The sequence below is a fragment of the Aplidium turbinatum genome, chromosome 9 (genome assembly GCF_918807975.1).
Source record: "Aplidium turbinatum chromosome 9, kaAplTurb1.1, whole genome shotgun sequence".
In the NCBI taxonomy this organism is placed as follows: Eukaryota; Metazoa; Chordata; class Ascidiacea; order Aplousobranchia; family Polyclinidae; genus Aplidium; species Aplidium turbinatum.
In genome coordinates, this window is record NC_137480.1 from 27,126,304 (window position 1) to 27,151,905 (window position 25,602).

A 25,602-nucleotide genomic window follows, 5' to 3' on the forward strand; every position below is an offset into this window, starting at 1 on the left:
TCTATAGATCTCGATTTTTTCCTCATGTATGACAAAATAGAATTCGCTTAATTCTGTTTGCCAACACAAATAAGTGCGAAAACAACAACTAGCACGAATACTAATTTTGTAAACAATAACAAAACATTCAAAATTAGTTCATATTTTCAACTAAAGTCCCAGACGCCTTTGTCTCGCTGCTCAAATTTAGTATAGGCCTATAGTTTTACATGTCCGTGTGATTCGGCATTGATGTACGATACATCGGTATGTCCACCAGACATTTGACCACGAGATCATCTGAACTAAATGTCATCAAAGACCATATCATATACACACATTTGACAAAATTCAGGAAGCGCTGTTAATCAAACTCTACAACCCAAATTTAAACAAACAATTAGCTTATTTGCTGGAGGCGCGTCTATTCTCCTCAACATTTACTTGATGTAGGTATCACGTTCTCTGGGGTGCAAAATTTTTTGTAGTTAGTCATGTAGTTGCCTTTTCCGAATGTAGTTTTACCTTCAAGAAGTTGAAATTTATTGCATTTTTATAAATATTTTCAGGTTCCTGATGAGGGCTTAACCCTATGTGTAGCGACACGGGGTTTTAAGAGGACGGCCCACTCTAGTAGTGAAATATTTCTCAGAAAGAAATCTGCTGGAAATGTGAAATTTCTTGACATTTAGTTTTTGTTCTTGGCGAATTTTTTAAACCTACGCTGGCAATTTTTCTACTTTCCTACCCTTCACAAAAAGCATTTCGTCTCAGGTGCCTAGACATTTTCGTGCAATGCTAGATATATATAATTTAATTTAAGTGCAATATAAATGCTAGTGCAATTACTTTGAAATGTAAAAACGCCCAAAATTGCCTTATATTAATGAGCAAAAGTAAATTTTTGTTTAGTTTAGCATTACTTTATGCACGGCCACCTGGAGATGCGGCCTGATTTGTCACATTTTACAGATTTTGATTACAGCTACTGCTGGTGTTTGACTGACATTTTCTGAGATTTTTTTACTTTTTACTGTCTCCTAAGGATATAAAAGCTTTTTGTTGACTTGGGGAAGCAATAGCAAAGAGAAAAAGTAAGTTGAAAAACGCTGAATCAGACTAAAATCTTCGAAATCAAATTTTCTTTGTTTTTCAACATGTGAGTAAAGAAAGCGTAAAAATATATTTTTTAGAAATATTTATTTAAACATTCGCCCAAAGTTAGCAAAATCTGAAAATTTCTGCAAAATGTGACAAATCAGGCTGTATCTTTAGGTAGCCATGCTTTATGTTATAATTCGAAAATTTCAATTTTGAAGCTATTTTTGGGAAAGTAGAATAAAAGCCGACTTTCTGACGTTTTTTCATCTCAAACACTTTATTTCAATGAATTTGCTGGGTAAAAATTTAATTTCTATGCGCACAATACACATGGCTATTATTTATCTTGTAAAATATTTTGGCTCTGTGATTTTCATAGCTCCGTTATTAGCGATTAATTAGCACGGGGCTAAGATAGCCCGTGACGTGCTTTCCGCGTACGAAAACAGCTCGTATTAAGATAGGGTTAAGTCACGGCCTACTAGATCATGGTTAAGTTAAGCCGAAAACGTTCGACTGTTAAAACTATTTGTGAATATGTAAAATATAATGTCATAATGCTCAGCCCTGTTGTATTGTTGTGTCTTAGGCTATTCATATGTAACCTGTATGCAAAAAGGATAAATGGGGAACATACAAAAACTTCATTTTTGGTGGCAGGTTTGGGGGGGGCTTGAGCCCCCTTAGCCCCATGCTGGGTGCGCTACAGATTCAGTTCGTTTAAGATTTCTTATGAAAAAAATATATAGTTCAGTTTTAAACTTTGAAGGAAAATGTGTGCTTTGCAGAAAGGTAGGCTACCTTTTTTTAATGTTTGGTGTGCCTGAATGTGATGTTAGCACAGCAGTAGATATGGGAAAGCTTACAGTGAGAATGGAACCTATGGTTGGCTACTGCTCAGTACAAAAGTAGCCTAAGTACAACTTTACAAAGCATAAAACATTATCAAGAAATACCACGTTTTTGATTGTTGACAGTGAATACAAGAAGGCTTGCATTGAGTAACATTGATAGCCTAACAGCACAGCACTAAGGTATGCAAGAAGTCAAGTTTTGGAAATAGCCTAGGCTACATAATAGTAGTAGGCTACTGTAAGTAGTTAGCTATGGTATTTTGTAACTTCCGTAAAACTAAAGCATACAGAGTTGAAATCAGTTAGAAAGTGATGTTTCCAATTCATCTCTCTTATCACAGCAGTTACATGTTAGACTAATTTAGTCATTCAATTTACAAATGAAGACACCTGATGAATTGTTGCAGGTTGTGTAGCTTTGTAAAAATTTCGAATTATGGGACGTTGCTCTGCTTATGGCTGTAAAAGTGGCTATGATAGCCAGGCATAAAACACCAAAAGGTGTGTCAATGCACAGTTTTCCTTTTCAAAATGATGAACTGTTAGAAAAATGGATCTGCAAACTTTCTCGAAAAGATTTTGTTTCAAGCAAAAGTTCTAAGGTGTGTTCTTTGCATTTTACTGATGATTGCTTTGTGAGTTTATCGGAAGATTCTAATGCAAGTCGAATTAAGAAGAAAGGAACTTCGGATCTCAAAAGAAAGTGAGCCTCAGATTGTATGTATACAGAAAAAAGCTAATGGTCTTTTTGTACTTTGAGATGTTCGTATTGATCATGGACGGCTTAAAGTACACAAGACCCAAAGCTTAGTTCAGTTCTGTTTATTGGTTTTGTTGATGAGAGAGAGGAAAAAAAACAAAACGTAATTATTCAAAACACAAATAAATTCGAACAAATAAATAAATTCTAGTTAATTGTCTTTTAAGATTTATGTTGCTGTGCTACCTCATATCTTATTATCTCCATATAGGCCTAGTAGGCTGTTAAAAGTAATGTTAATCATGTTGGGCCTACCAATTATATGCAGCCCTAGGCTTATTGATTATAAAATTGAGTCCTTCCATTGAATGTTTTGACTCATAGAGTACCGGTATGTGTTGTTTATCGTGAAACTCTAATCTTAAAAGAGATGCATAGCTTTTGTATTGTCACTTTTACAGAAAACTAAGGAATGATGCATTGCCAACACTATTTCCCAACTGCCCAACTTACATGTCCAGTGAGCCACCACCCAAACGATCCAAAACTACTTTTGCCAGTGCCAGACACAAACAAGATACTGAAAATGTAGAGAAAATGAGCAAATTATTTTTAGAAAAAGACCAGGTGAGATCAATTGAAGACATATATGAGCGAATACAGACAGAACAAGCCATGCCATCTGAAATTACTGCGTTGTTGAAAGATGACATTTTATTTCTTTGTATTGTTGACATGACTGCTGAAATTCCATCTTTAAGCATGGGGTTGCGGATTTTGTTGATTTGTCATACGAGTCCTTTTTGAGTAGTAAAAAAAGAAAGAACAATGTTAATAGTGCAAATGGCACAATAAGTCGTTTCAGTGAAGTTACAAACCTGCTTGCTGACCTAAAATGTCAATTACCGTCTTGTCACACAACTAGCTTTGATGATGTTCTTGATGATACGAATGAAATTAATCGAGGTGGATTTATTCCACCTAATGATATATCGTTTTCTTTGTGTCAACATTGCTACTGTATCTTCAATTCAATTCGCTCTGAACCTTTCCTGGAGCAAAAATTCTTAGCAATTGAAGAAAAAAAACATTTTTTTGTGAGACTTGTCACAGTTTCATTGACTGATCTTTGGCAAAATTATAAAGATATTTCAAAGTGCACCATGGGCCATGATATCATCAACAATATGATCTGCAAGTTTTTTAATTGTTTTATGTCCAATTATGTTCGTGATCTATCACAAAGCGGTAGATCAACGTCGTGCCGTAAAATTACGAAGTTGCGTGGTGGATACTAACAACCGGAGAATGCGGAGATGTGACTTTATATTTTCGTTTAACTGCTTACAAATGTGCTATTGAATTGGTTCAATATTGGTAGTCTATGTCTATTATCTTTCACGTGCTCCTCTGCTATATCTAGGTAAATCTGAAATTGTGTTCACAGACTCTGTAAAATATCTGGGTGTATTTATTGAGAGTTCTCTCTCAGATGAAAATGATATTTCAAGGCAAGTACGCTCTCAGGACTGTGCTGCAAACAATGCAAAATTTTATTTTGCTAAATGCTCACCCACCTAAAAAACAATTTATTTCGCTCTTACTGTATGTCGTTTTACGCATCCCAGTTGTGGAACAAGTTTAGATCTTCTAGAATAAAACGATTACGTGTTGCTTACAATGATTCTTTCAGAATATTGCACAATTTGCCTCGTTATGTCAGTGTCCGTGAATATCAAGTAATGAATAATATAACAACGTTTGATGCTTTATTGAGGAAAAACATGTTTTCGTTTATCAACCGTTGCATACACTCCTCAAATCGCTTTATATCAGACCTGATGTCATCTGATTGTTTTTATCGTTCTGAATACTTTCAACTCTTCCAACGCTCATTGTAGCCTATGTAAATTTGTAATAGTAGATATTTAGTGAACTCTTAAACTGACGACATCCAAAGTGGCTCTCTGTGACCTTTGCAGTGTGTGTATTATCTCGTTATTTTGGATATGGACAGCTTTGTCTGACGCAAATAAATAATAATAATTAATGGACAACCGATATTTTGGCGTCGTCGTCAGTGGAATCGTACTTCAAACATTGAGAAATTAATTAAAGCTATACCAGCACAAAGTTTCAGCCAAGAATGCGATGAAAATAATTCAGTGATAACTTTCTTGGACATTGTTCCGCGTAGCCTACCTTGTTGTTTGTGTTGCATCAATGTCACACCTCTCCTTAAATTCACGTTGCATTACAACTTTCTGTGCTGCTTAATGTACTAGAATTAATAAACAAACATTTGCAGCTAACTCTTTGCTAAATTCCACATTACTCGCACCTAAAACAGTACTGCGGTGTTGTTTGTTCGGTAATTACGGTTTTCGTCGCATGGGGCCACTAGCGTATTCAATAAAAACCTGTGTCCAGTACAGGTAGTCTAGAAGTACATGGGTTGGTACTGTAGTATTTTAAAATATTTACAAAAGTTGATCTCTTGTTGGACTTATCTCACTTGAGAAGGCTCTTTTGTTTGAATTGGAGATTTCATGTTGAGGTAGATACTGGCTTCTGCGAATTTATATTTTTGTTTTTGACTAAAAAAACAATAAAAATAATCAATGCAAAGAAATTTATTCTCACACAAGTCAGTTCAATCATTACATAGGTAAATATCGATTTCGATCAGCTAGAACAGCGGTTCTTAAACTGGGGGGCGCGAAAGGTTCACAAGGGGGGCGCGAGCTTTGTCAAACTATGTGACTAAACATCGCGTAATGAAATTTTGGGGTCGTAATGAAATAGTTTAATTTAGTCTAGTGCCGGTAGGTTGTAGTCTTGCCATGATGTCAATTGACCGCAACCGTCGGTATGAAATGTCGAACGATAAAATATAACCAATCGTAACAATTGATGCATTGTTACGCTATCATTGCTGTAACGTGCTGACCAAAAGTAACCTTACCGCTCGCAGCAGTATAGCGTAGCCAGGAATTTTGAAAGGGGGGGTTTTCGCCTAAGACGACACCCAGCGGCGGGGGGTCTGGAGGGCCTCCCCCAGAAAATTTTGAAAAATTACTTTGAATTTGGTGCATTCTGAGAGAATCAAACCAGTGAGTCAGTAAGTTGATCATTAAAATAAACAAACACAAACAGGCTCATCTAGTCAGTAAAAAAGCAAACAGGCTTGGTAACTAAAAATATTTTATTAGTAGAGCTTTCGCCGCCATAAAGGCGGCTTCATCAGTACTCTAGAAAAGCACAAATAAAAAGCATTAAAAAAAGAATTGTAAAAAATTATTATTAAAGTACAGAGTAGCACTTCAAAAAGGCAACGTTTGAACCATTAATAAATGATCATCATCAGTCGTCATCTCCGCCTGCAGCAGATTGCGCATCAACATGGGTTATTTGCTTCCAGGAGTGGCGATTTTGAGCCAACTCGCCCAGTGTCGTCAAGTGGAGTCCGGTCCATGATGGAATGTTGTCTTGCCATCGTTTTGGTTGTCTGCCACGTTTTCTTTTTCCTTCTACTTTGCCTTCTGTGCAAACTTTGCTGATTCCGAATTGTGATCTTTTAGTGTGGCCGAACAGTTTTAAAACTTTTGATTTTATTATTGCTGCGATTGGTTGTAGTCAGTGGCGCCGCCAGACTTTCAACAATGGGGGAGCAAAATATTGGCAGTGCAAAACAGTAGCATAGTGAGGAATTTTGAAAGAGGGGTGTTGACGGCCGGCGGCCGAAGCCCGATGGCGTGTTTTCCGAAGGCGACACATAGCGGCGGGGGGTCTCCCCCAGAAAATTTTGAAAAATTACTTTCAGTTTGGTGCATTCTGAGAGCATTTTCAACAAAATTGTGGGTATGAATATTCCTGTAAAATGGTGCTGTCCGGTGGCATAGTAAAAGGATAAGATCATGTTTTCTTCGGCGTTTTTCGGAAATAAAGCTAAGTCTCTATGTTTTCTTGTTGCTAATTCCTGGCTGAGATGTTTGAATGTTTGGTATTGGCAAAACTTGCTCTTTTAATGCAGTTTCGTTTCAAATTAGGCAAACTGTTTTAGAGACATAGGTTGATTGCTTTTTTTTCGAGATTATTACAGTTTTATTATTTATCAATTTTCTCCTTGGTTGATCCAAAAAGCGATGTTATTCCGGTAAGCCACTACCTTTTATGCTTTAAAAGTCAAACCAAAGTTTAGAAAATGTAACGTCATAGACGTCATACATCTTGATGAGTGTCAAACAAAATGCTTTGAGACAATGAAGTTAGCCTACTTTATTTCTGATATATTCAAGTTTTGTATAACGAATAGCTGTTTAGACGTTAATCTAGATCGAACAAACGATCTCAGCAGTTACAGATGGCTTGCATCCTCACACAGTTTGACGTGAAATTACATCATAGGCTAAAGCTTTTCTTGCAAACAATGTATTAACATCCGTAAACTTAATTTGAAAGGTTGAAACCCCCCAAACCCCCTCCCTTGGCTATACGCCACTGGTGCAAGACATGCAACACAGTGATATATTATTTAATTTCTCTTGTTTTCTACTGCTATTGTCTACTGCAATACTGCCTACCAAAAGTCATACATTTTTGACATGTCTGATCTGATGAAAAAAATGAAATTCAAAATAAATCACAGTTTGATTCCGTATGGGACTTGCAACTGCCATGGCTAGCGAAATTCTGCGTAGCTTTTTTCCAGATTGAAAAACCATTTTTTACAAATGCACTTTCTGATTATCCAACAGTCTGTTAGTTAAATATGCCTCATGATTTTGACTAGTCTGTTAGTTGACAGAGAAATTATCAAATACTGTACTGAAACGCTGTGAAAACGTTTTTCCATGCTTGGAAAATACAGATGTCAAAACATAGTAGATATATCAAACGCAGAGGCGGTCACATGCGTATTGCGTAGCCTATGACATTGTGAGAATTGAGGCTAATAAAAGTTAATGGAATAAATATACTGTGACGACCACCAGGCGTAGTTCAACTGCAATAAATACTCAGCAGGTGTTAAATAATTTTTTATTCTTAATATTTCTTCTTCCTATCCACGAAGATTTCATCAGGAAAATGCACGATATCAAACGATAAGTTTAAAACACAACATTAGAGAACAAGTTTTATATTTCTTATTAACACTAGAACTGCCAAGGTGTTGAAATCGACACTTTTAGAAATTTAGTTCATTATTTTGGGCCTTAATTGTTATCGCAACGCTTTCAACCTTTCAGTAGCTTCCCAATTATGCTTACACTTTATTGTCCAGTCTTATTTTTCTAAAAAAAAATTTTATGTTATCTACAATGTGCGGATATACCAGCAACGGCCGAGGTATCGAAATCGACACCTCATGCAAATTTAAGAAGATTTGAAAAGTATGAAAGATTTTCTGTGTGAAAAATACTAATTCAATAGTTTCCCTAATTACTTATAGCGTTTCTCATGGTAATTATCCAACGCTCGGCTTGACGATTTTTGGCTCTCAAGTAGACTACATGTAGCTCCACACTAAGTGAAAATTACATCACTTTTGATTCTTTTTTATTTCTTTAAAGAATAAAAAGAATGTCCAAAAAAACGTTATTGAAAGTAAGTAAAAGTAATTATAAAGTTACTTTTAATATGTCTTTTTAGACATTATTTTTAAACAAATAAAAAAAGAGTCAAAAGTCGTAGAAATTTCACTTTGTGTGGAGCCACATGTACTTGAGAGGTTACAGTTATTTTTTTATTCACTTGTTGATTCATTCATATCAGTTTGTATCCTCTGTGGATCCTTCTCTAGTATCATGGGCCAATCCTATAGATGTTTGCTGGTACATCCAGTGGTGAATTTCAAAAAACATTAGCTTCCGGAACGTTAGTTTTTTTACTTTCCAAATGCGCTAGGTGCCGTAGAAGAGATTCAGAAATATGCCTTAATAAAACTTTCAAACAACACAATTGATGCACGTGTTTAAAACGTTGCTGAAGTAAGCATCATGGTCTATAGATGATATAACGTCGTTCAATGCAAATATTCGTATTTTAGTGAAACATTAACACTAAAAATTACAAGTTCCACAATTTTTCAAGACATTCATCATATTCAAAAACATACTTCGCTAGTGAAAACTTTCTCACTGGAGGACCGACCATTCGTATAAAGAGTAAACTTGGAACAGTTACAATGTGTAGAGAAGCACGGTCAGATGTCAGTATGAGGTTCATTTGTGAAAATCCGCGTTCACACTCGCTCGATGAAATTGAAATGGATTTTAGTGACATTATTAAATTTTGAAGACTTTGGGATCTTTTTTTCGTAGTTAGGCTAGATATTCACGAAGTCCCCTCACAGCTTCGCGTTCATCTAAGTGCAATATTTTTGCCACTACAATGATCTCGTTTTCTCCGTGTGTCATTACTGTGTCCTCTGGCCAAGTAGTTGCCAACTTGTCCGCCTAAATTGCCAACTTGTTCACATATTACACAACCAAGTTTTCCGCCTTTGGTTTTGAGCCATAGGCCTATTGGTTTTGATAATTTGTTTTCTGAGATGTAATCCAACAATCAGGCCATTCATTAGTTGAGGACAGAGCCGGTAGATCAGGAGAAATTGAAGCATCTACAGATGTAGACATTTGTGCAACAGAAGCTGAGGACGAGGATGAGAAGTCAAAAGAGATCGAATCGGCAGGAGTAGAAATGACTTGTTGGCTGTCTTCCACAAGTTTTCGCTTCCCGGCGAGCTAAAGAAACTTGTAATTTTGTTCATTTCTAACCTAAACTCACTACTTCTACCGGGAAAGTAGTTTATTAAGTAAAATATTTGATGTGTCAAAGAAATTTTGTAATACGCTACGAAATTATAAACAAAAATAAATAAATTTGGATCAATTATGTAACGTTGATACTTTAGGGCACAAGACACGCGGTCAATACTGCAAGGATGTTAGTCGACGTACTAGTAAAACTCGTCGACTAACAACACTTAGTCATCCAGCACTGAAAGTTTTATAAGAAGCCGAAGCCAAGTCGTAAAACTTTCGACACTGTACAATAGTGGACATATGGCTGAAAGACTTTGTTCTGAGGTTCAAGACTTTGATGGCAACTTCCACGGTGCAGGCCACTTCTGTGAGGATCTTGACCATGACCAATAGGTCGCGGAATAGGACTGTTTTTATTGCTACTCTTTCGCAGTTGGTACCACGACTGCTCAGACATACAAGGCTACTCTGAATAGGGCAAGGCATACTAAGTCTAAGAGTGGTGCTAAGCAGAGGGAAACAGTCAGTAATAAAAATGGAAAAATTAATTGTGACGTAATAAGGTGGCTCAATAAAATATCGGAGTGTAAACGTCAGGGTGTGACGCTAGGACAGTCAAGCTGCCCCAAGGTTGCACAATAACAGATCAAATGATTGATACAAATTACAAATACCATCTTAACTCTACTCTGAACAGGGCAAAGCATAATAATTGCATAAAGTATTTGAGCTTCCGGAGCACCGTTCGGCTAAGTCAACTTTTTGATCGAGCTTTCAGAGCGGCGCTCCCGACCGTTCCGGTTGAAATCCAGCCCTGGGTACACCTCTTCATTTTCTTTGACCTGGGATTAACCTCAACATTTTCACATTAAGATTGACGTGTTAATAAAATAAAAGTAAAACGGAGAATTGCTTCTCATTCTGTTAACGAAAAGTTTTTAGCTTTATGAAATTTTTATTCATTTTTTTCTGAAGAAATAAATTGTCATTGGGATTTTCCTGCACAAAGAGTGTTTGTGCGAGCAATTAAACTCGGTGAACTTTGCAGCAATAGCCACCATGTCAACTGTCTTGTGATTGATTACGTATATTGTTCCCGCTTCGAGCTCCACACGTTTGCACTTTTAATCATGACGTGACTCACATTGTCGTGACATCATCTCAGGCAAAGTTGGTTTCAAATATTTCTAAGCAAACATGAGGAATCTCCCTCGTGAAATATTTCTCGCAAGTTCCGCTTTTTACCTTCGAGGTTTCTCTCTGCGCTCGGCACGCCCTAAATGACGTCTCGCTTCCACAATGATGAAACAAAACTGTCAGTGATTCATCATTGCAGCATCCCGATATTGCTTTTTGTGAGCGAATAATGTTTCTTTTATATTCTGCCCAAACACATGTGAAGAAGCAATAAAGCAACGCAAAATCTTCTTCACTTGTTCATCGCTTCCAACTTTTTGTTTCCTGATGGGTTCTCGCGGGAAATATTCCATGCAAAAGGTCACGTAATTGTTAACAGGCGCGAATTTGTTTTATGACGTCACCATTTTTGCTCAACTCTCATTTTGGCGGCACCTTGTGGGCGACACCTTGTGGCCGTTACCATCTTGCGAAGCCACAACTTAATCTGAAACGATTGGATCTTGGAATTTAATTCCAGAACATCTCAATACTTTGAGTGGCTGGGGTGATCAACAAGGACAGATCCAGCAGATAGTCAAAGAGAGGATTTAGGGCAGATCGAGGCGGACTTTTGTAATGCTATATGACCTTATAAAGTAGTAGAGGCTTAAATAATAAACCGCGTTTTTTTGAAACTAAGTTCATTTCTTTTCATGTTGAGTTGGAAATCTGAGGAAATATTGACACAAACGCTTGATCAGGTACATGTGGTAGCTTGCGCCAACTGGCGGTCGAATGATATTTGGGCTTGACGAACTAAAAAGTCACCGAGATTGGCAGAGTGAAGTTTTCCGATTGTTGCCGGGGAATTATTCCATTCACTAGGTGCCGATGAATGGAGAGCAGTCCTGAATGTCCTGAATGCGCTGCTCAAGCGCACACCCCGAGAGTCGAACCAGCGCCGCGTGAGTAGCCAGCGGCTTGAGGAGGCCCACGTCTTAAGCAACTTCATTTCTTAAGCTTCTTCATTTTTTTGCTTCATTTCAAAATAAATTAGCGAAAACAACAATCACAGACAACAAATCCCGTCTGCAGACGTTGAATCAATGTAAAATGACGGATATTGCTGTTTGGTATGGTACGCGTAAAACTTTGCATTGTAATTGTTCTTTTTCTAGTGCACTGACCCAGCGCATACAAATTAATGGAAGAAATGTATTTTCCTTTACTTCTCAACAAATAAATTCCATCAAGTTTGCTTGCAGAGATCTTCGTCAATTTCTTCAGTTTATGTCAGGCGCAGTTCATAGGTGTCTGGTTGGTAGATCCAAACACCGAACAAGTAGAAAACGAGAGTCAGCTCTTGGGTGTCAGCACCAAAGTGTAGTAGCAGCCATAGGCGTAGCCAGGGGGGGCGAACGGGGCCATGGCCCCCCCCCCAAATTTTCAAAGTTTGGATTCCGAAGTTGAACCCTTTGTTGAAAATATAATATAATTTGTATAAATTTATATTGTTTTCCAAGACATCTGGCTATTAACACCCCCCCAGGACTTGTTTTAGACACACAGAAAGACACCAACAAATTTTGCAAATCGTAAATCGTGCAAAGTTTACGCGATTTACGCTTATTTTAACTAATCTGTGGAAGCAATTTCAGAATCGCTTACTCTGTAGGGTTTTTGTGTAGCTGAGTTTTTTGTGTTCTCTAATTTTAGCCGGTTTTTGCCCGTTTGTGTGTAGATAAGAGCTACCTTTAATAAGTTAATAGCTGTTTATCTGCTAATAAGTTTCATACAAATATTACCCTGAAAGTGTTTCCAGAAAGCGTTATAATCCATTATTTAAGTGTAATTTTGCAAAAATTTTCCGGGGGAGCATGCCCCCGGACCCCCCTAGAATACGCGTGCCTTCGGCACGCTCTAACCCCCACCAGCTTTATTGCTTCTCTTGCTTAACCCACCAGGATGCGCCACTGCACATCAGGTGAGGATGTCTTAAATCAAACATTTTGTCGCTCTCTTCAATTCATCAAATATTTGGCCCCCCCCAAAAATTTTTTCTGGCTACGCCACTGGTAGCAGCGAGCATTGTGTTGTCATATTCTGTATCGCCAGGTTAGCCATGAGACGTCCAATCACCAATGTGGCCATCGAGCGCTAGCATAAGTGGCGGACGAGGTGGTCTCTGACCTCGGCAATGCTACCGAGGCCAGACCAATGGCTGAAACACATAATGTCTATCGCTATTCTTTGCGCACTCGCTGATTTGCACAATACAAACATATGTTTGGAGCTAACACAACAGTTTACCAAACTCTTAAAATCTAGAATATTTTTAATTGTTTCAATCTACTTCAGATGCTTCGACGTAAAATATGAAATAATTTGAAACAACTTTATAAGTCCAAATATATTGCCCAGATAACAAATAAACATTTTTTACATTGATTCTACGTCTGCAGACGTTGAGTCAATGTAAAAAACGACTGATTTGCTGTCTGGTTAGGGATTAAATATAATATAGTTTAGATCAGCTACCTTAAATTTATCTTTCTTATGACACACTATGACATCACAATCGTCACTTTTATTCCTTGGCTGTCATGATGGCGAGAGCCCCACCAGCAATCCCGAAGAATGCAGACACCCAGGCAAACCCAAAACTGAAGCTGAAAGAAGCCCTAGGAAAGATCCCAGCAAAGACAGCTACTCCAATAAGGACTGCAAATCCTTAAACATAACATTGATTGATTGAGAAAATCTTTATCCTTAGACTGAAAAAGCTTTTGATGGATTATTCCTGGTAAGTTTAGCATAGGCTACTTGTAGAGGCTTCGAACCATTGACCGAGGCTCTATCACCACGTTTGACAGAGTGAAGTTTCCAATTGTGGTTGAAGTGTAGTTGTCAGTGAATTATTCCATCTAAATGCCGTTGAATGGAAAGCAGTCTTTGTTGCTCAAGCACTCACCCCGAGAATCGAACCAGCGTTACTTGATGTGAGCTACCAGGGCGGAATGTAAATATTTATTTCGAGTTCAAAAAATTCTTCTACACAACTTTATGTTTGGAAAAAATACAGTCACAAAATTTAACAACATTCCTTTTTTGATAATTAGAATTGAAGCTTGATCGTTTTAAACTATTTCTTTATGACGTCGCTTTTATTTTTGTGGTTAATCGCTCAAGGGGGGGGGCATCAAGTTTAGAAAGATGTTCACAAACAGAAACATTGCACACAATTCCAAAAAACGGAAGGAAGTGAGCTTTTTCATTTTTTGGCTACCTCCAATCACCGTGACTATTCCTCCATTTTTAAGCTTGGAGAAATCTGAATTCTTTGCTCCCAACAAGATGAGGATGAATCCAGCAAGAAGAACAAAAGTCCCAATGATCATGAAAGCGGCGCTGGCTTTTGTTCCACTTGTTGCGTTTAAAAAATCACTTGCTGGAAAGAAAACATACAGATTTGAATAGGAATAAATTTTAAAACCATGAAAAAAATTTAAAATTATGATACGTTCTTCTTATGTTAATAAGCAAATGCGTCACAAGATGTTGCAAATGACAGTTAGTATTTACTGCGCCAATCAAACATCTATTGACTTCTTCAAAGACAAATTACTTGTCTAACATAATGTGGAGTGATAATGTAACAATTAACAATTCATAGACCATGATATGAAAACAATGCACTAGAAGCAGCTCTTGAGAAATGTTGATCTATTGTTGGTATATTGTTGATGTTGATCTATGCTAATTTATTGATCCATTTTTTTTTTTCTTTTTGTAAACATTAGGCAAAAAACGAGCATCGACAAATTGGAATGATTACATCGTGCCATCTCCGGCTCAAAGACTCAAAAGAAAAAAAAATTTGCTTCTAACCAAGCACAATTTCTCATTAGCAATAAGTTAGTGGCAGTCTCTTTTGGCGTTTTTACACTTGAAGCTCGTTGTCTTTTAGTCAATTTTTAAACATGATCCCGCCTTGATGAACTGTGTTGAAACCACCGGGCAGTGCAGTCCATGAACAGTCTAAAATAAAATGATCAAGAGTTTGTCTGCTTTTTTTGCGACTTGGATAGATTGGTGTGCTTTGGTTGCGAAGAAGCTTTGGTAGAGATTTCGTTTTGTTGAACGATAGACATACTGTAGACCGAAAAAAAAGCACAAGCATGGAACAACAATTAGAACACACACAGAAGAAAAGTAAGAAAAAGTAAAAGTAAAATATTTAAAGTTTATCATGATTTTTCTCCCAAACTGTATTTACGTTATGTCGACGATATTTTTGCCATTTTTGATGATGATGAGTCGTGTCCAAAAATTTTAAACCTGTTAAACTCGCAACATAAAAATGTCAAGTTTACCATTGAAAAATCCAATGATACCATCGCTTTTCTAGATGTTGAAATAGAAACTAAACACAATTCTTTTGATACGTGGATTTAGCGAAACCTATTGACACTGGCTTGCTTTTAAATTATAACGCTCTGTGCCCTGACAAGGAGAAATCTGGTTTAATCTTGTGTCTGTTATCTCGTGCTCGTTTAGTGTGTTCTGACGATTAGTTGTTTCAGAACGAAATCAAGTAATTGAAAAACATGTTTTATTTAAATGGATATCCTTCTCATTTTTTCAATAAAGTTTTAAACACTTCCATGACGGATGAACCTAAAGACACGTCTGAAGAAGTGGATTTTAGTTATGTTATTAGTATACCCTTTTAGGAAAAAATTCAACAAGGTTTTCAAAAAAATCTAACTGAACTTGTAAAAAAAAATTCGTGTGACATTTATCCTGTATATAAAACGTTTAAATCGCATTTTCAATTGAAGTCGCCTACTAACTCTCTTTGCTCTTTCTTCGAATGTTGTCTATGAATTTAGTTGTTTGCATGCAAACATGGCAAACAATGTATGTCTGGATATTGATATTTTGTTGATATTGATATTTCATATTGATATTTCACTTGATATTTCAAGTCAAACATACAATTTTTTTTATATCAACCTATTCTTTAACACTGCAAACTCATACTAAAGATACAAGTGATAATATTTAAGCATTATCTGACAAAGTAAAAATTCAACTGTTTAGGTCAAACCGCCATTGAAGGCATCAAATCAAAGACATTTAGTTCGCTTTCATTTCATATCGTCTTACTTGATTCACATTTGCCACTTAAGCAGACTCCAAAGAATCCTCGGAAATCACCGCTTCCTCTAAACCATCCAGGAGCGAAGGTACCGATCAGCGCAAGTAGGAATGCCAGAAAGGAAAGAACAATGGCAGCAGTCTGTTTGGAATCCATCACGATTCACTTTAACACAATTGTCACAAACTGTTCTGTGAAGAGTCTAATTAACGTTGTGGCAGTTAGTTACAAAAGTCTCTAAGAAATTTAATTTTCGACCTAAGTCGATACTTTTAGTGATAAGCTGCTTGACCGAGTGCTGAGAGCACTGGTATGGCGTTAGAAAGGGTCCCGGTTCGATATCACTCAAGACCCTGTAGCTGTGCCTTTGGCAGGACACTTAATTGTATGCCTGAACGTGGACACGATTGGCTTCCTTGCCTTCCCATCTACTTCATTTAAGGGGTTACTCCTGATAGAAATAATTTTTCATCAAAACAAATTTTTGTACCTAAAAAGCAGTAAATTTCATCAGGGTTCTGAATATTGTAAAATTTGACTCTAATTAATGCCTTTGTGTGTCAACTTACAGTGATAAATGTGAGTAATGTAGCTTGTGTTTTAATGGGTGTTTTTCAAATGCTGTTTTCTTCGAAAGTCATTTTTTGATGTTTTCAACAACTCATTTATTTCTTGCCAGAATGGCGTGAAATTTTGCAGGCATAATCAATATATTATACTGGAGAAGTCATCTCTGAGAGGATTTTTGCTATTTCTGTGTAGTTGCACGCAAAACTAAAAACAATTTGTAAAGGCTTCAGATAGTAATAACTATATTTGATTTAAAACTAAAAAATATATATAAATATATCAAATCAAATATAGTCATTACTATCTGAATCCTTAACAGCAGCCTGTTTCATCTAACGGATCATCAGAAGGTCTTATTCAAATAGAATAGTGGGAGGAAAGGTCTTATTCAAATAGAATTCTATTTGAATAAGACCTTCTGATGATCCGTTAGGTGAAACAGGCTGTTAAGGATTCAGATAGTAATAACTATATTTGATTTAATTCGCTCTGCTTTGCCTTTTTGCTTAGCATCAAGCACTTTTTGTAGTACTGTATTAATAGTTTTTATTGTTTTAAATATATCAAATATAGTTATTCCTATCTAAACCCTTGATAGCCGGTTTCACCTAAATGGATCATCAGAAGGTACTGAAAAACATGCAAAAGCAATAAATTGGTAATTCCTGAAAAGATATTAAATATTATAACCATAATCCAATCTGCAAAAGAACATCAGAATTACAAAGGGCTACCTCCATCCGTTACCACAAAGCCTCAATTAGAATGCTCAGATTGAAACCAAGCAAATTGATGCCAACACCTGTGACATCACAAAGAAGCAAAATGCAATAACGATGAAGTAACCTGTAGTAACCTGAACAAATAAAATAAAATTTATTTTTAAAAACCTCTGAAAATCAAATGAAATCTATTTTTAAATTTATGACCTGTAAAAATCAAAAGGAATTTATTTTACTTTAAGTACTTGAGTTTAAATTTGTTTCTATGACGACATTTATACTAGTTGTGTGAGATCTACAATGCTGTACGGAAGTGAGACATGGTGCTGACGAGAAAACGAATTGGCGATTTTAAGAAGAACTGAGAGAGCGATGGTGAGAGCAATGTGTGGTGTGAAGCTGATGGACAAAAGGAATACTGAAGAACTTATGAACTTGCTTAGGTTGAATGAGAATGTTGATAAGTTGGCGAAAGAGAATGGAGTGAGGTGGTATGGGCATGTTTTGAGGAGGGATGAAGATAATGTTTTGAGAAGAGCGCTGGAGTTGCGAGTGGAGGGTCGTAGAAAACAAGGAAGACCCAAGAAAACGTGGAAAAGGCAAGTTGAGGAAGAAAGCAGCAAAGTGGGCTTAACAAGAGAGGATGCATTAGACAGATCGATGTGGAGGCAGGGTGTGAAGGCGATTGCGGCATTTGGAGGTGAATCCGGCCACCCTCGGTAACGGGGACATCACCGGATTAAAACTGGACTACTACTACTGCTACTACTACACATTTAGCCTACCCACCAGTTCCAAACGCTTGTTCAGAAGGTGGCCACAATCGGCCTTTAGAATCGCCAGCTTTTCAGCCAAACAGAGGCCACAATTATTACATCAAGTTTTTTCAGTACATAAATTCAAAATTCATTTATTGTCTAAATATAGACCTGTGGAAAAAAATCTCTCATCATTACAGTCATGATGAGGGATGGCGACCATGCCAGCAAAAAGTTAGGAGTAATATTAAGTTCTCCTTTGAGACTTATTTAAATTGTTTACTGGTGGTAAAACTTAAAGTGCTTCTGACAGGTAAATAAATTCGCTAAATTTACCTCAGATACTAAAAAGATGACTCTAACAAACTTCCTTGACCAGCAAATCGTAAAAAATATCAACAGGCTACTAAGTTACACGCTTGTAAACTTTCGTTCACTTTCGACAGCAATTCCGGCACTCATTCAATTGCGAAAATAAAAACGGCAACACCGCTGTGACGTCACCGTAAGCGGGAAGGATAGATTCTCTCGGAAGGCACTTTAACATGCAGATATCCAATCCATGGACTTCTGTCCAATCCAACCACGATCCAATGAGATGCTACGTTATCTGTCCAATTGTGACCATTCCAGCATTCAGGCAAAGAATTACATGTAATTATTACTTTGAACTTTGTTAATTCATTAGTAATTACAGAAGAAAAAAGAGCTATAGGAGAGGTGGGAATCAAACCCACGTCAATGTAATGACTACTACCGCCCTAACCCAATGCGCCAAGTCAACCGATGGCAAAGCATTGATTTAATTTAGCTAGAATTTCCCTTTTTCCTTTACTCTTTCTAGACGTAACCTTGATGACGTCATGAACAGCGTAGCTTCTGATTGGTTCGTGGTTTATTAGAAATCTGCTTGTAAAAATGCCAACCCATTCTCTTTCTGTTGTGACTTGGTAAGGTATAGTACGGCTAATGCAAAACGTGAATGTGTAGAGCTCTGTTGGTCTAAAGCATGTGCAGATTAGGAATTACCGAAATGAGAAAGTGAACTTATTATTACTATCAGGTTTCGATCAAACAGGTTAAGTTTATTTTTATCAAACAGCATCTCAATTCAATTGAAATTGCAGTTTCATAGGGCTACAATTTTCATACTTTTTTATTTGTCCTAATCTGGCTATAGCCATTTGCAGTGTAACAACAGTATCTCACAAACAGTATCTTTAATTTATGGTTGAGGCAATGCCTACAAATTGCTGTTTATGTGACAGTGTCAGTGACAAAGACCGTGTGCTTTCTTTTCACGCTTTCCCACTAAACAAGGTGCTGAGAAAAAAATGGTCAAAGTTTTCTTCAAGTTCCAAAACAAAATTCTTAAACTTTTCATCAAATTTTCCAATAATTCAACTGATGATCCACTGGGATGCGCGGTGTGACTAAACATTTTAAATAAAGTAAACAATATCACGCCAAATCAGAAGAATCGGTTTATTTAAATACAGAGCTTTCGCCACACAAATGTGGCTTCATCAGTGTAATCTGCAACAATAATAAAGAATGATATACTATTAAGATGATTATAAAATTTAATGAAAGTGTTAAAAAAGTAGGTAATATAGTAAAAGAATACAAAAGATCAAATATTATACATAACTGTAAGACTTTAGGTCAATACATCAGAAAATAAGATGATAATCAACATGTAAATATTCAAATCTATTAAAATTGTAATTAAAGAGAACTTTTAACTATACAACTAGTTTCTACGTATTGTAGCTCCTATCATTTGTCTGATTTGTCTGACTTCTAACGATGACATAGCCTACACTATTTATTATCGTGATAGCAAGGAATGAAAACAAACTGAACTGCTAATTCAAAGAATGTTGAGATGCAAACAAACTGAACCGCTAATTTAAACAGAACTAAATTCTAAGAATGTTGAGATGCAATCACATTGGCATAGCAACGATGGGTTAAAAGTAAAAATACATTTCAATAATGATGTCATAATGAAAATTTTATATTAGAAATGAATTAAAAATGAACAAGGGAGTAGTAAAGAAAAAAAGTTATTGAAATGTTTGTCTAAAAAGTAGTTAGTAAATAGATCGTCAGTAAAAGAGTGATAAGATTGTTCATTCTCTAATGTTTATTCCAGTAGGTTCTTGTGTGTGAAGTAACCTACTGAAGTGTGAAGTTGTTCTATGACGACCCTGCCACCTTGTTAATGTTTAGTGGTACAAAACTTGACAATTGCAGAGAGCATATTGACTGCAGTGCAGCAGTCACTTCTTTTACTCTAGGAGGTGCATTTGCCACAAGTGCCAGTCTATGCCCCTCCAGCCCAATGAATGTGCATGTTGCAATGAAGTGCCACAGACGAAAGAACTTTTAAAGAAGGACGCCTCTAATTGTGTTACAAATTTGACCGATTTTGAGGCACACTTACATCCTGCAGTTCTGAGGACTTTTTTATGAGGAGCAGGAAGAACTGGAGAAAAACCAATAAACCGAAAGGAGAAAACGGAGACCTAGCAAAACAGTAAGGATGTTACATTAGGCTAAAAATACCCTAAACGCTAAAGAATGCACACTAAAAGAAATAATTTTATTTCCGTGTAGACAGTATCGGTTAGTTGCCTACTGGCATGTGTTGGAGTGGATACCGTACTACAGGGTGATGTTCTCGAAAGCAGCAATCGGATTGTGCTGCCTTCATGCATTGTTTGGCCAATCCGAAACAATTTTCCAGATCCAGATCGCCGTTACACCGGATTTCAATGGCCAACTGAAGGCACTTTATGAGAGAGAACTTTATGAGAACTTTTATTTATTTATGAATAGTGATGAATGATGATGAATTAAATATGAATGATGATTCGTACGATTTCTTCATTTTTCACTTAAAGTATATTTTAGGTTTTGTAGGAACGTATCCAGTACAGTTTTATTAAACTGCAAAAAAACAATAAATCTTTGAAATAAGCAACCGCTTGTACCAACTCCGACCAAACTGTGATCCACTAATTACATCTAGGAAACGTTTGTTTCATCCGTTGCTAACGACGCCCACTTAGGATGACGTAATACCACCAAAGTCGTCCCAGAGCAGTGAAATATAGAGTTTCGCCTGTGGTGGCGCTGCGGATCAGTCGTTTGATTAAATTACGCCCTAACCAGTCGAGCTACGAGGTTAAGATTAAAAAGTTCGCTAAGTGTAATTCTGCGCTAGGAAATGCTTTAAAAAGTTACTATACTTGGATCCAACCTGTCAGGGGCACTTTAAAAAAAAATGTAAAAAACGTTTGAATTTCTTTGGCATTTTTTTTTACAGAAACCTTTTTCATCTATTTAAGTGCCATATTATTGTTGCAATTTTGATACTCTTTCCAGATATATATAATATTGTAGAATTTTCAACAGAAAAACATACCGAACAAAACGACCTCTTCGTGGAAAGAAGCCTTTAGCTATGATAGATGTTACATTGTAAGAATACATGCTGAATAATGCAAAAACAGTAGGCTAAACAAAGCATGCGCAGCAATAATTGATTGTGAAACTCTAAAGCATTTGTAAAGTTAACCAATCATTGGTCCAACAATCAATGTTTACTTGGTAAGCCATACCAGAGACTAATGTTACATCGTATACATAGTGATGTCGTATATATGCCGTCAGGTGTTACATGCGGCCAGACCTTCTCAAATATGGCTTTAGTTTATTGGTTCTGTGTTTAATCAATGCTGATCATCAATCCAAAGTATGAAAAAAGTTATCAACGTTTACCCCACCCACTGGGACAGTTTGCGACCCTTTTTGATAGAATGATTCTATTTGAATAACTATATTTGATGTATTTTGCTCTGCTTGGCTTTTTTGATTGGCATTGAGCACTTTTTGTAGTATTAATAGTATTATTGTTTGAACTTCAATTTTTATACATCTAGGTGACATAGTCAGTTCACTAGACAGCTCCTAGCACAGTACGTGCTTCCCTACCGGTGGGTCGCGACCCATTGGTGGGTCGCGAAGCATTTCTTAATGTTACTGAATGTTAAAATTTTTTAAAAAATACTGACATTACTATGGATCTCACAAGCCGCAGTTTGGTCTTGAACAGTACTGCGCCTTCGCCAACGCTAGTACGCTACTTTTATCTTCACTTCATTTGTTGACTTTCTATTTTCATAAATTGTGCACCCTGTTTTCTATTAGATCGGGAAATTATTGCATTATCATTACGTTACGTCGGCTGCATAGCCGAGTGGTGAGAACCCTGGAACGGCAATCGAAAGGGCACTGGTTTGACACCGCTCAAGAGCATGCGGCTGTGTCTTTGGCAGGACACTTAAAGGCATGCCTGAAGGTGGACACGAAGATTGGCTTCCTTGCCTTCCCGTCCACTTAATCTAAATCTTCAACCACCGGGTGTAAGCCTGGATACGACAAACAAAAACAAACATCATTACGTAACAATTATGCAACAATGTAAGAAATATGTAACAATTAGATGTGTTGTGTCGCATTAATTATTTCAGTACGTACGCCAGTAGTAAAGATGCCATAATGAAGATGTCATAACTCATTGTGGGTCGCGCAATAAAACTTGCATTAAAAGTGGGTCACAAACTGAAAAAGGTTGGGAAGCACTGTGACCGAGCATAAACAAGTTTAGTGTTGCATTGAAACGTTTTTAAACCAAAGTTTGGTTCAACAAAAAAATCTTTTGTCTTCTTTCATTTCAAGATCATAGTAATTTGTTTTTCGTTGTGTGCTTGAAAGGAGCCTGAAGCGCTGATGGATCTTACAATGCAGAGAGCGTCAAGAAAAATATGTTCGGACTTACGTCAAAAATCACTCAATTTGTTTGTTTTTTTTACGTGAAAAATTGGACATAAAAGAAATAATGTAACAAATAACTATCGCATATGTTGAATGCGAAGCTTGCAATCTGCAATTGCTGTAGAGCTTTGGCAGTTTTAAAGACTGACTTCTGACTTAAACCAACCTAGCTATTGATGGCTGGTTTCAGTTGTGAAACTTTATTTCCAACTTTATCGTTCTTATCTGAGCGATAAAATAGAAGCTTGTGTCTACCTTTGTTCTGGTTTCTTAATATTATTGAGAATGAAAAGTTATACAAGATTCATTCATTTAGATTTTAGAATACAACAACCGAACAATTAGACATAATAAACAGATCTAAATAAAATCAATCAAATTTGTAAACGGTTAAAACCCTCCTTGAGCTTGATATTTGAAATTGTTGAATTGTTTTATAGATTATTCTATTTTTCTTATATATTTTTTTTGTAAATTCAGTTTAGTAGAAACGTATTTGTGTTATGATAAAGCAATTATAGGCAAGAAATCAACTGCAACGAAACAAAAAATTGAAAAATTGTGTGCCTGGCATCGAAATTTCAAATTTTTTTGCTTGTGTTTGTTCTTGATAAGTTTAGTACAACAGCTGCTAACTGTAGACTATTGTAGACCCAGGCTCACCACCAGCTTGAATAACCGGTCTACTTTTTGGTGGTGGCTAGCTTGTTGTTTAGTCGGCAACAGTTTCCACCGTTCGATTGGACATCTCCTAGGTCCTAGCATGAGCAACTTTAATGTAACGTTAAAACGTTTTTAAAACAATGTTTTGTTTCATTTTGACGTAAAATTCCTTTATCTTCTTTGATTTCGAGATCTCAGCAACTTGGTTTCCTAATGCGCTGAAAAGAAATATGAAATGCCAATGCATAAGAATCGTAGGCTGCAAGGTAGAAAGCGACAAGACGAAAATGCGTGAGATTGCGTAAACAGTGTTCAAGATAAACTGACTACTTTCACTCAGGGGGTTTTCAAACAAGACACAACCCATTTCAAAATTTTGTTTTGTTTGATAAATGAATGATAATTAATCCCAGGTTTGTAGAGATTTTTATCATCTTTAACCAACATTTTTCTGTCCCAAAGTAAAAGCAAAGCACTGCAACGAGTATTTTGTAATTCCTTTTTGCTACAAAATGCGATCATAACGTAACTCAAATGAAAAGCGTCTCAGGAAAGATTGGCCAAGGCAAATTATGAATCGACAGTGGATTGCATTTACGATTTACATCGCATATTTGCATTAACCAACAAATTTTTAACAAAAAAGTTCTTCAAGCTTTCTCGACCATCTCGTAGCCCTGTAGCCCTAATCATCAGTAAATGACAAGTGCACGTTTAGTGACCTGTTTATAACCCACTTTCGTTTCTGCCGTGATCTAAATGTTGGTTAAGGTTAAAATGGTCAACAATTTTTCTAAACCCCTATGAAAAATTTCTGGATACGCCACTGTCGTCACGTCATTACGTGGGTTTACGTCACTTGAAAACGCGAGTGAGGTTTAGCGGAAATGCCGAACTACGGACAATTTCCTTAAACGACCACAAACGATTAAACATTAAAGTTCTGATTCTGAAATGCAACTTCACATCACACGCAATAAACCGATCACTTTGTGAACCAAATAAAAACAGGATCTTCACAAAGCTACATGTGCTGCACGAAAAACATCACGATCACCAAACCTGATATTCCGTCGCAAATTAGAACAACCAGAAATTGAAGAAAACATTTAGCTGCTAACTTGTTGGAATTTCATTCTTTTCAACCAACACTTGTTTGCCTTGATTTCGTTTCGGATTATCATTGCCATGAACGAAAATAAAAAATTAAAAAATTGCGAAATAAATTTGATTGATTGATTGGTTGAACCCACCAATTTGCTTCTGCTTTTGATGTCTTCAGGAAGTTGCCAGCAAACTTACTTTTGTGAGTGAATAATCCACTTTATGTATACAACAAAGGTATCATTTACTAAACAATGTGTGGCAGAGAAAATAATGCACCGCGGATAATAATCAGTTAAAATTTATCGTCGCGTGACTCCTAGGCAGTTACCTCCTGAGGCGCCAGGCGAGGTCTCGCGTATTTGCGCTGTCGGCTCGTTAGGCTGTGAAAGAAATTGAATCACGTGATCTACAAATCTTTTATTTGACTCGTATTGGACAGTTTTTGGACAGTTTTTAATTGACTGGTAAGATATCTTTTCATATCATGAGGACAGTGACGTGTTGCTATTTAGAGACGTGTTGCTATGGAAGTAGTGACGTGTTGCCTGTTATGACGTAAGCTGTTTATCAGTAAAAATACAAAGTCAACCGAGTACCTGTTGACCATGAACCTGCTGACCATGAACGTGCTTGTCAATTGGTGTTTGCGCCCATTGCGACACCGCGATTACAGATGCAACACAACAAACATTTAGTCATCGATCCATCTGCTCCTATAGACCGTGCTCGTGTTGCTTGTGTGTTCTGCAGAAAAATCGAATCGCGTCTTTTCGAACATCCCGCCAATCACTCCGCCACTCATAGCGGCCTTTATATGCAAGCTTAACCCGGTAGATGAGTATTTAGATTAAGTGGACGGAAGGCAAGGAAGCCAGTTTTCGTGTCCACCTTTAGGTATGCCTTTAAGTGTCCTGCCAGAGACACTTCTGCATGCTCTTGAGCGGTGTCGAACCGGCGCCTTTCGAGTACTATATCAATGCTCTCGCCACTCGATTAAGCAGCCGGTGTGTCCTCGTCAAACCAAACTTGACGGTTGACACAAAGATTAGTTCGCTCTTCAAGTGCACGCGACCGTGTGTTTGACCAGGCACTCACATGATGTGCCTGAAGGTAGATACGAAGATTGGCTTTCTTGCCGTTCCGATTTAACATAAACCTCGACAGACCTAACGTGAACTAAAATTAATAAAAAGCAAAGAACTGGTATTAACCTCGACATTTTCACAATAAGATTTATAGTGCACGAGCCACCATGT

At 36.9% G+C, this 25,602-nt stretch overlaps 1 protein-coding gene across 3 annotated transcripts; it reads right to left on the minus strand.

Moving 5' to 3' along the window:
- Window positions 1-11,286: 11,286 nt before the first annotated feature.
- On the minus strand, window positions 11,287-17,860 carry LOC145777269 (uncharacterized). 3 transcript variants are annotated; one of them, XM_082588613.1, is made up of 4 exons: window positions 17,763-17,860; window positions 15,690-16,455; window positions 13,807-13,968; window positions 11,287-11,993 (listed from the first exon to the last, which is right to left on the minus strand). In XM_082588613.1, exons 2-4 carry the CDS (start codon window positions 15,835-15,837, stop codon window positions 11,809-11,811), a joined length of 495 nt encoding a protein of 164 aa, XP_082444739.1. In that variant the 5' UTR covers window positions 15,838-16,455; window positions 17,763-17,860; the 3' UTR covers window positions 11,287-11,808. The 3 variants fall into 3 exon arrangements, with proteins under 3 accessions (XP_082444739.1, XP_082444740.1, XP_082444738.1); XM_082588614.1 differs by lacking the exon at window positions 17,763-17,860 and adding an exon at window positions 13,059-13,250 and having other exon boundaries at window positions 15,690-16,847; XM_082588612.1 differs by lacking the exon at window positions 17,763-17,860 and having other exon boundaries at window positions 15,690-16,847.
- Between the last annotated feature and the right edge of the window lie 7,742 nt (window positions 17,861-25,602).

Bases quoted from the DNA above. Each gene is read 5' to 3' on its own strand.
- LOC145777269 (XM_082588613.1), bottom strand. From the start codon at position 15,837: ATGGATTCCAAACAGACTGCTGCCATTGTTCTTTCCTTTCTGGCATTC. The intron at 13,969-15,689 runs GTAAGACGATAT...TTTTCTTTCCAG, and splicing joins AAGTGGCAAATGTGAATCAA to CAAGTGATTTTTTAAACGCA. The intron at 11,994-13,806 runs GTAGCCAAAAAA...TTTTCAACAAAG, and splicing joins AATAGTCACGGTGATTGGAG to GGTTCAACTTCGGAATCCAA.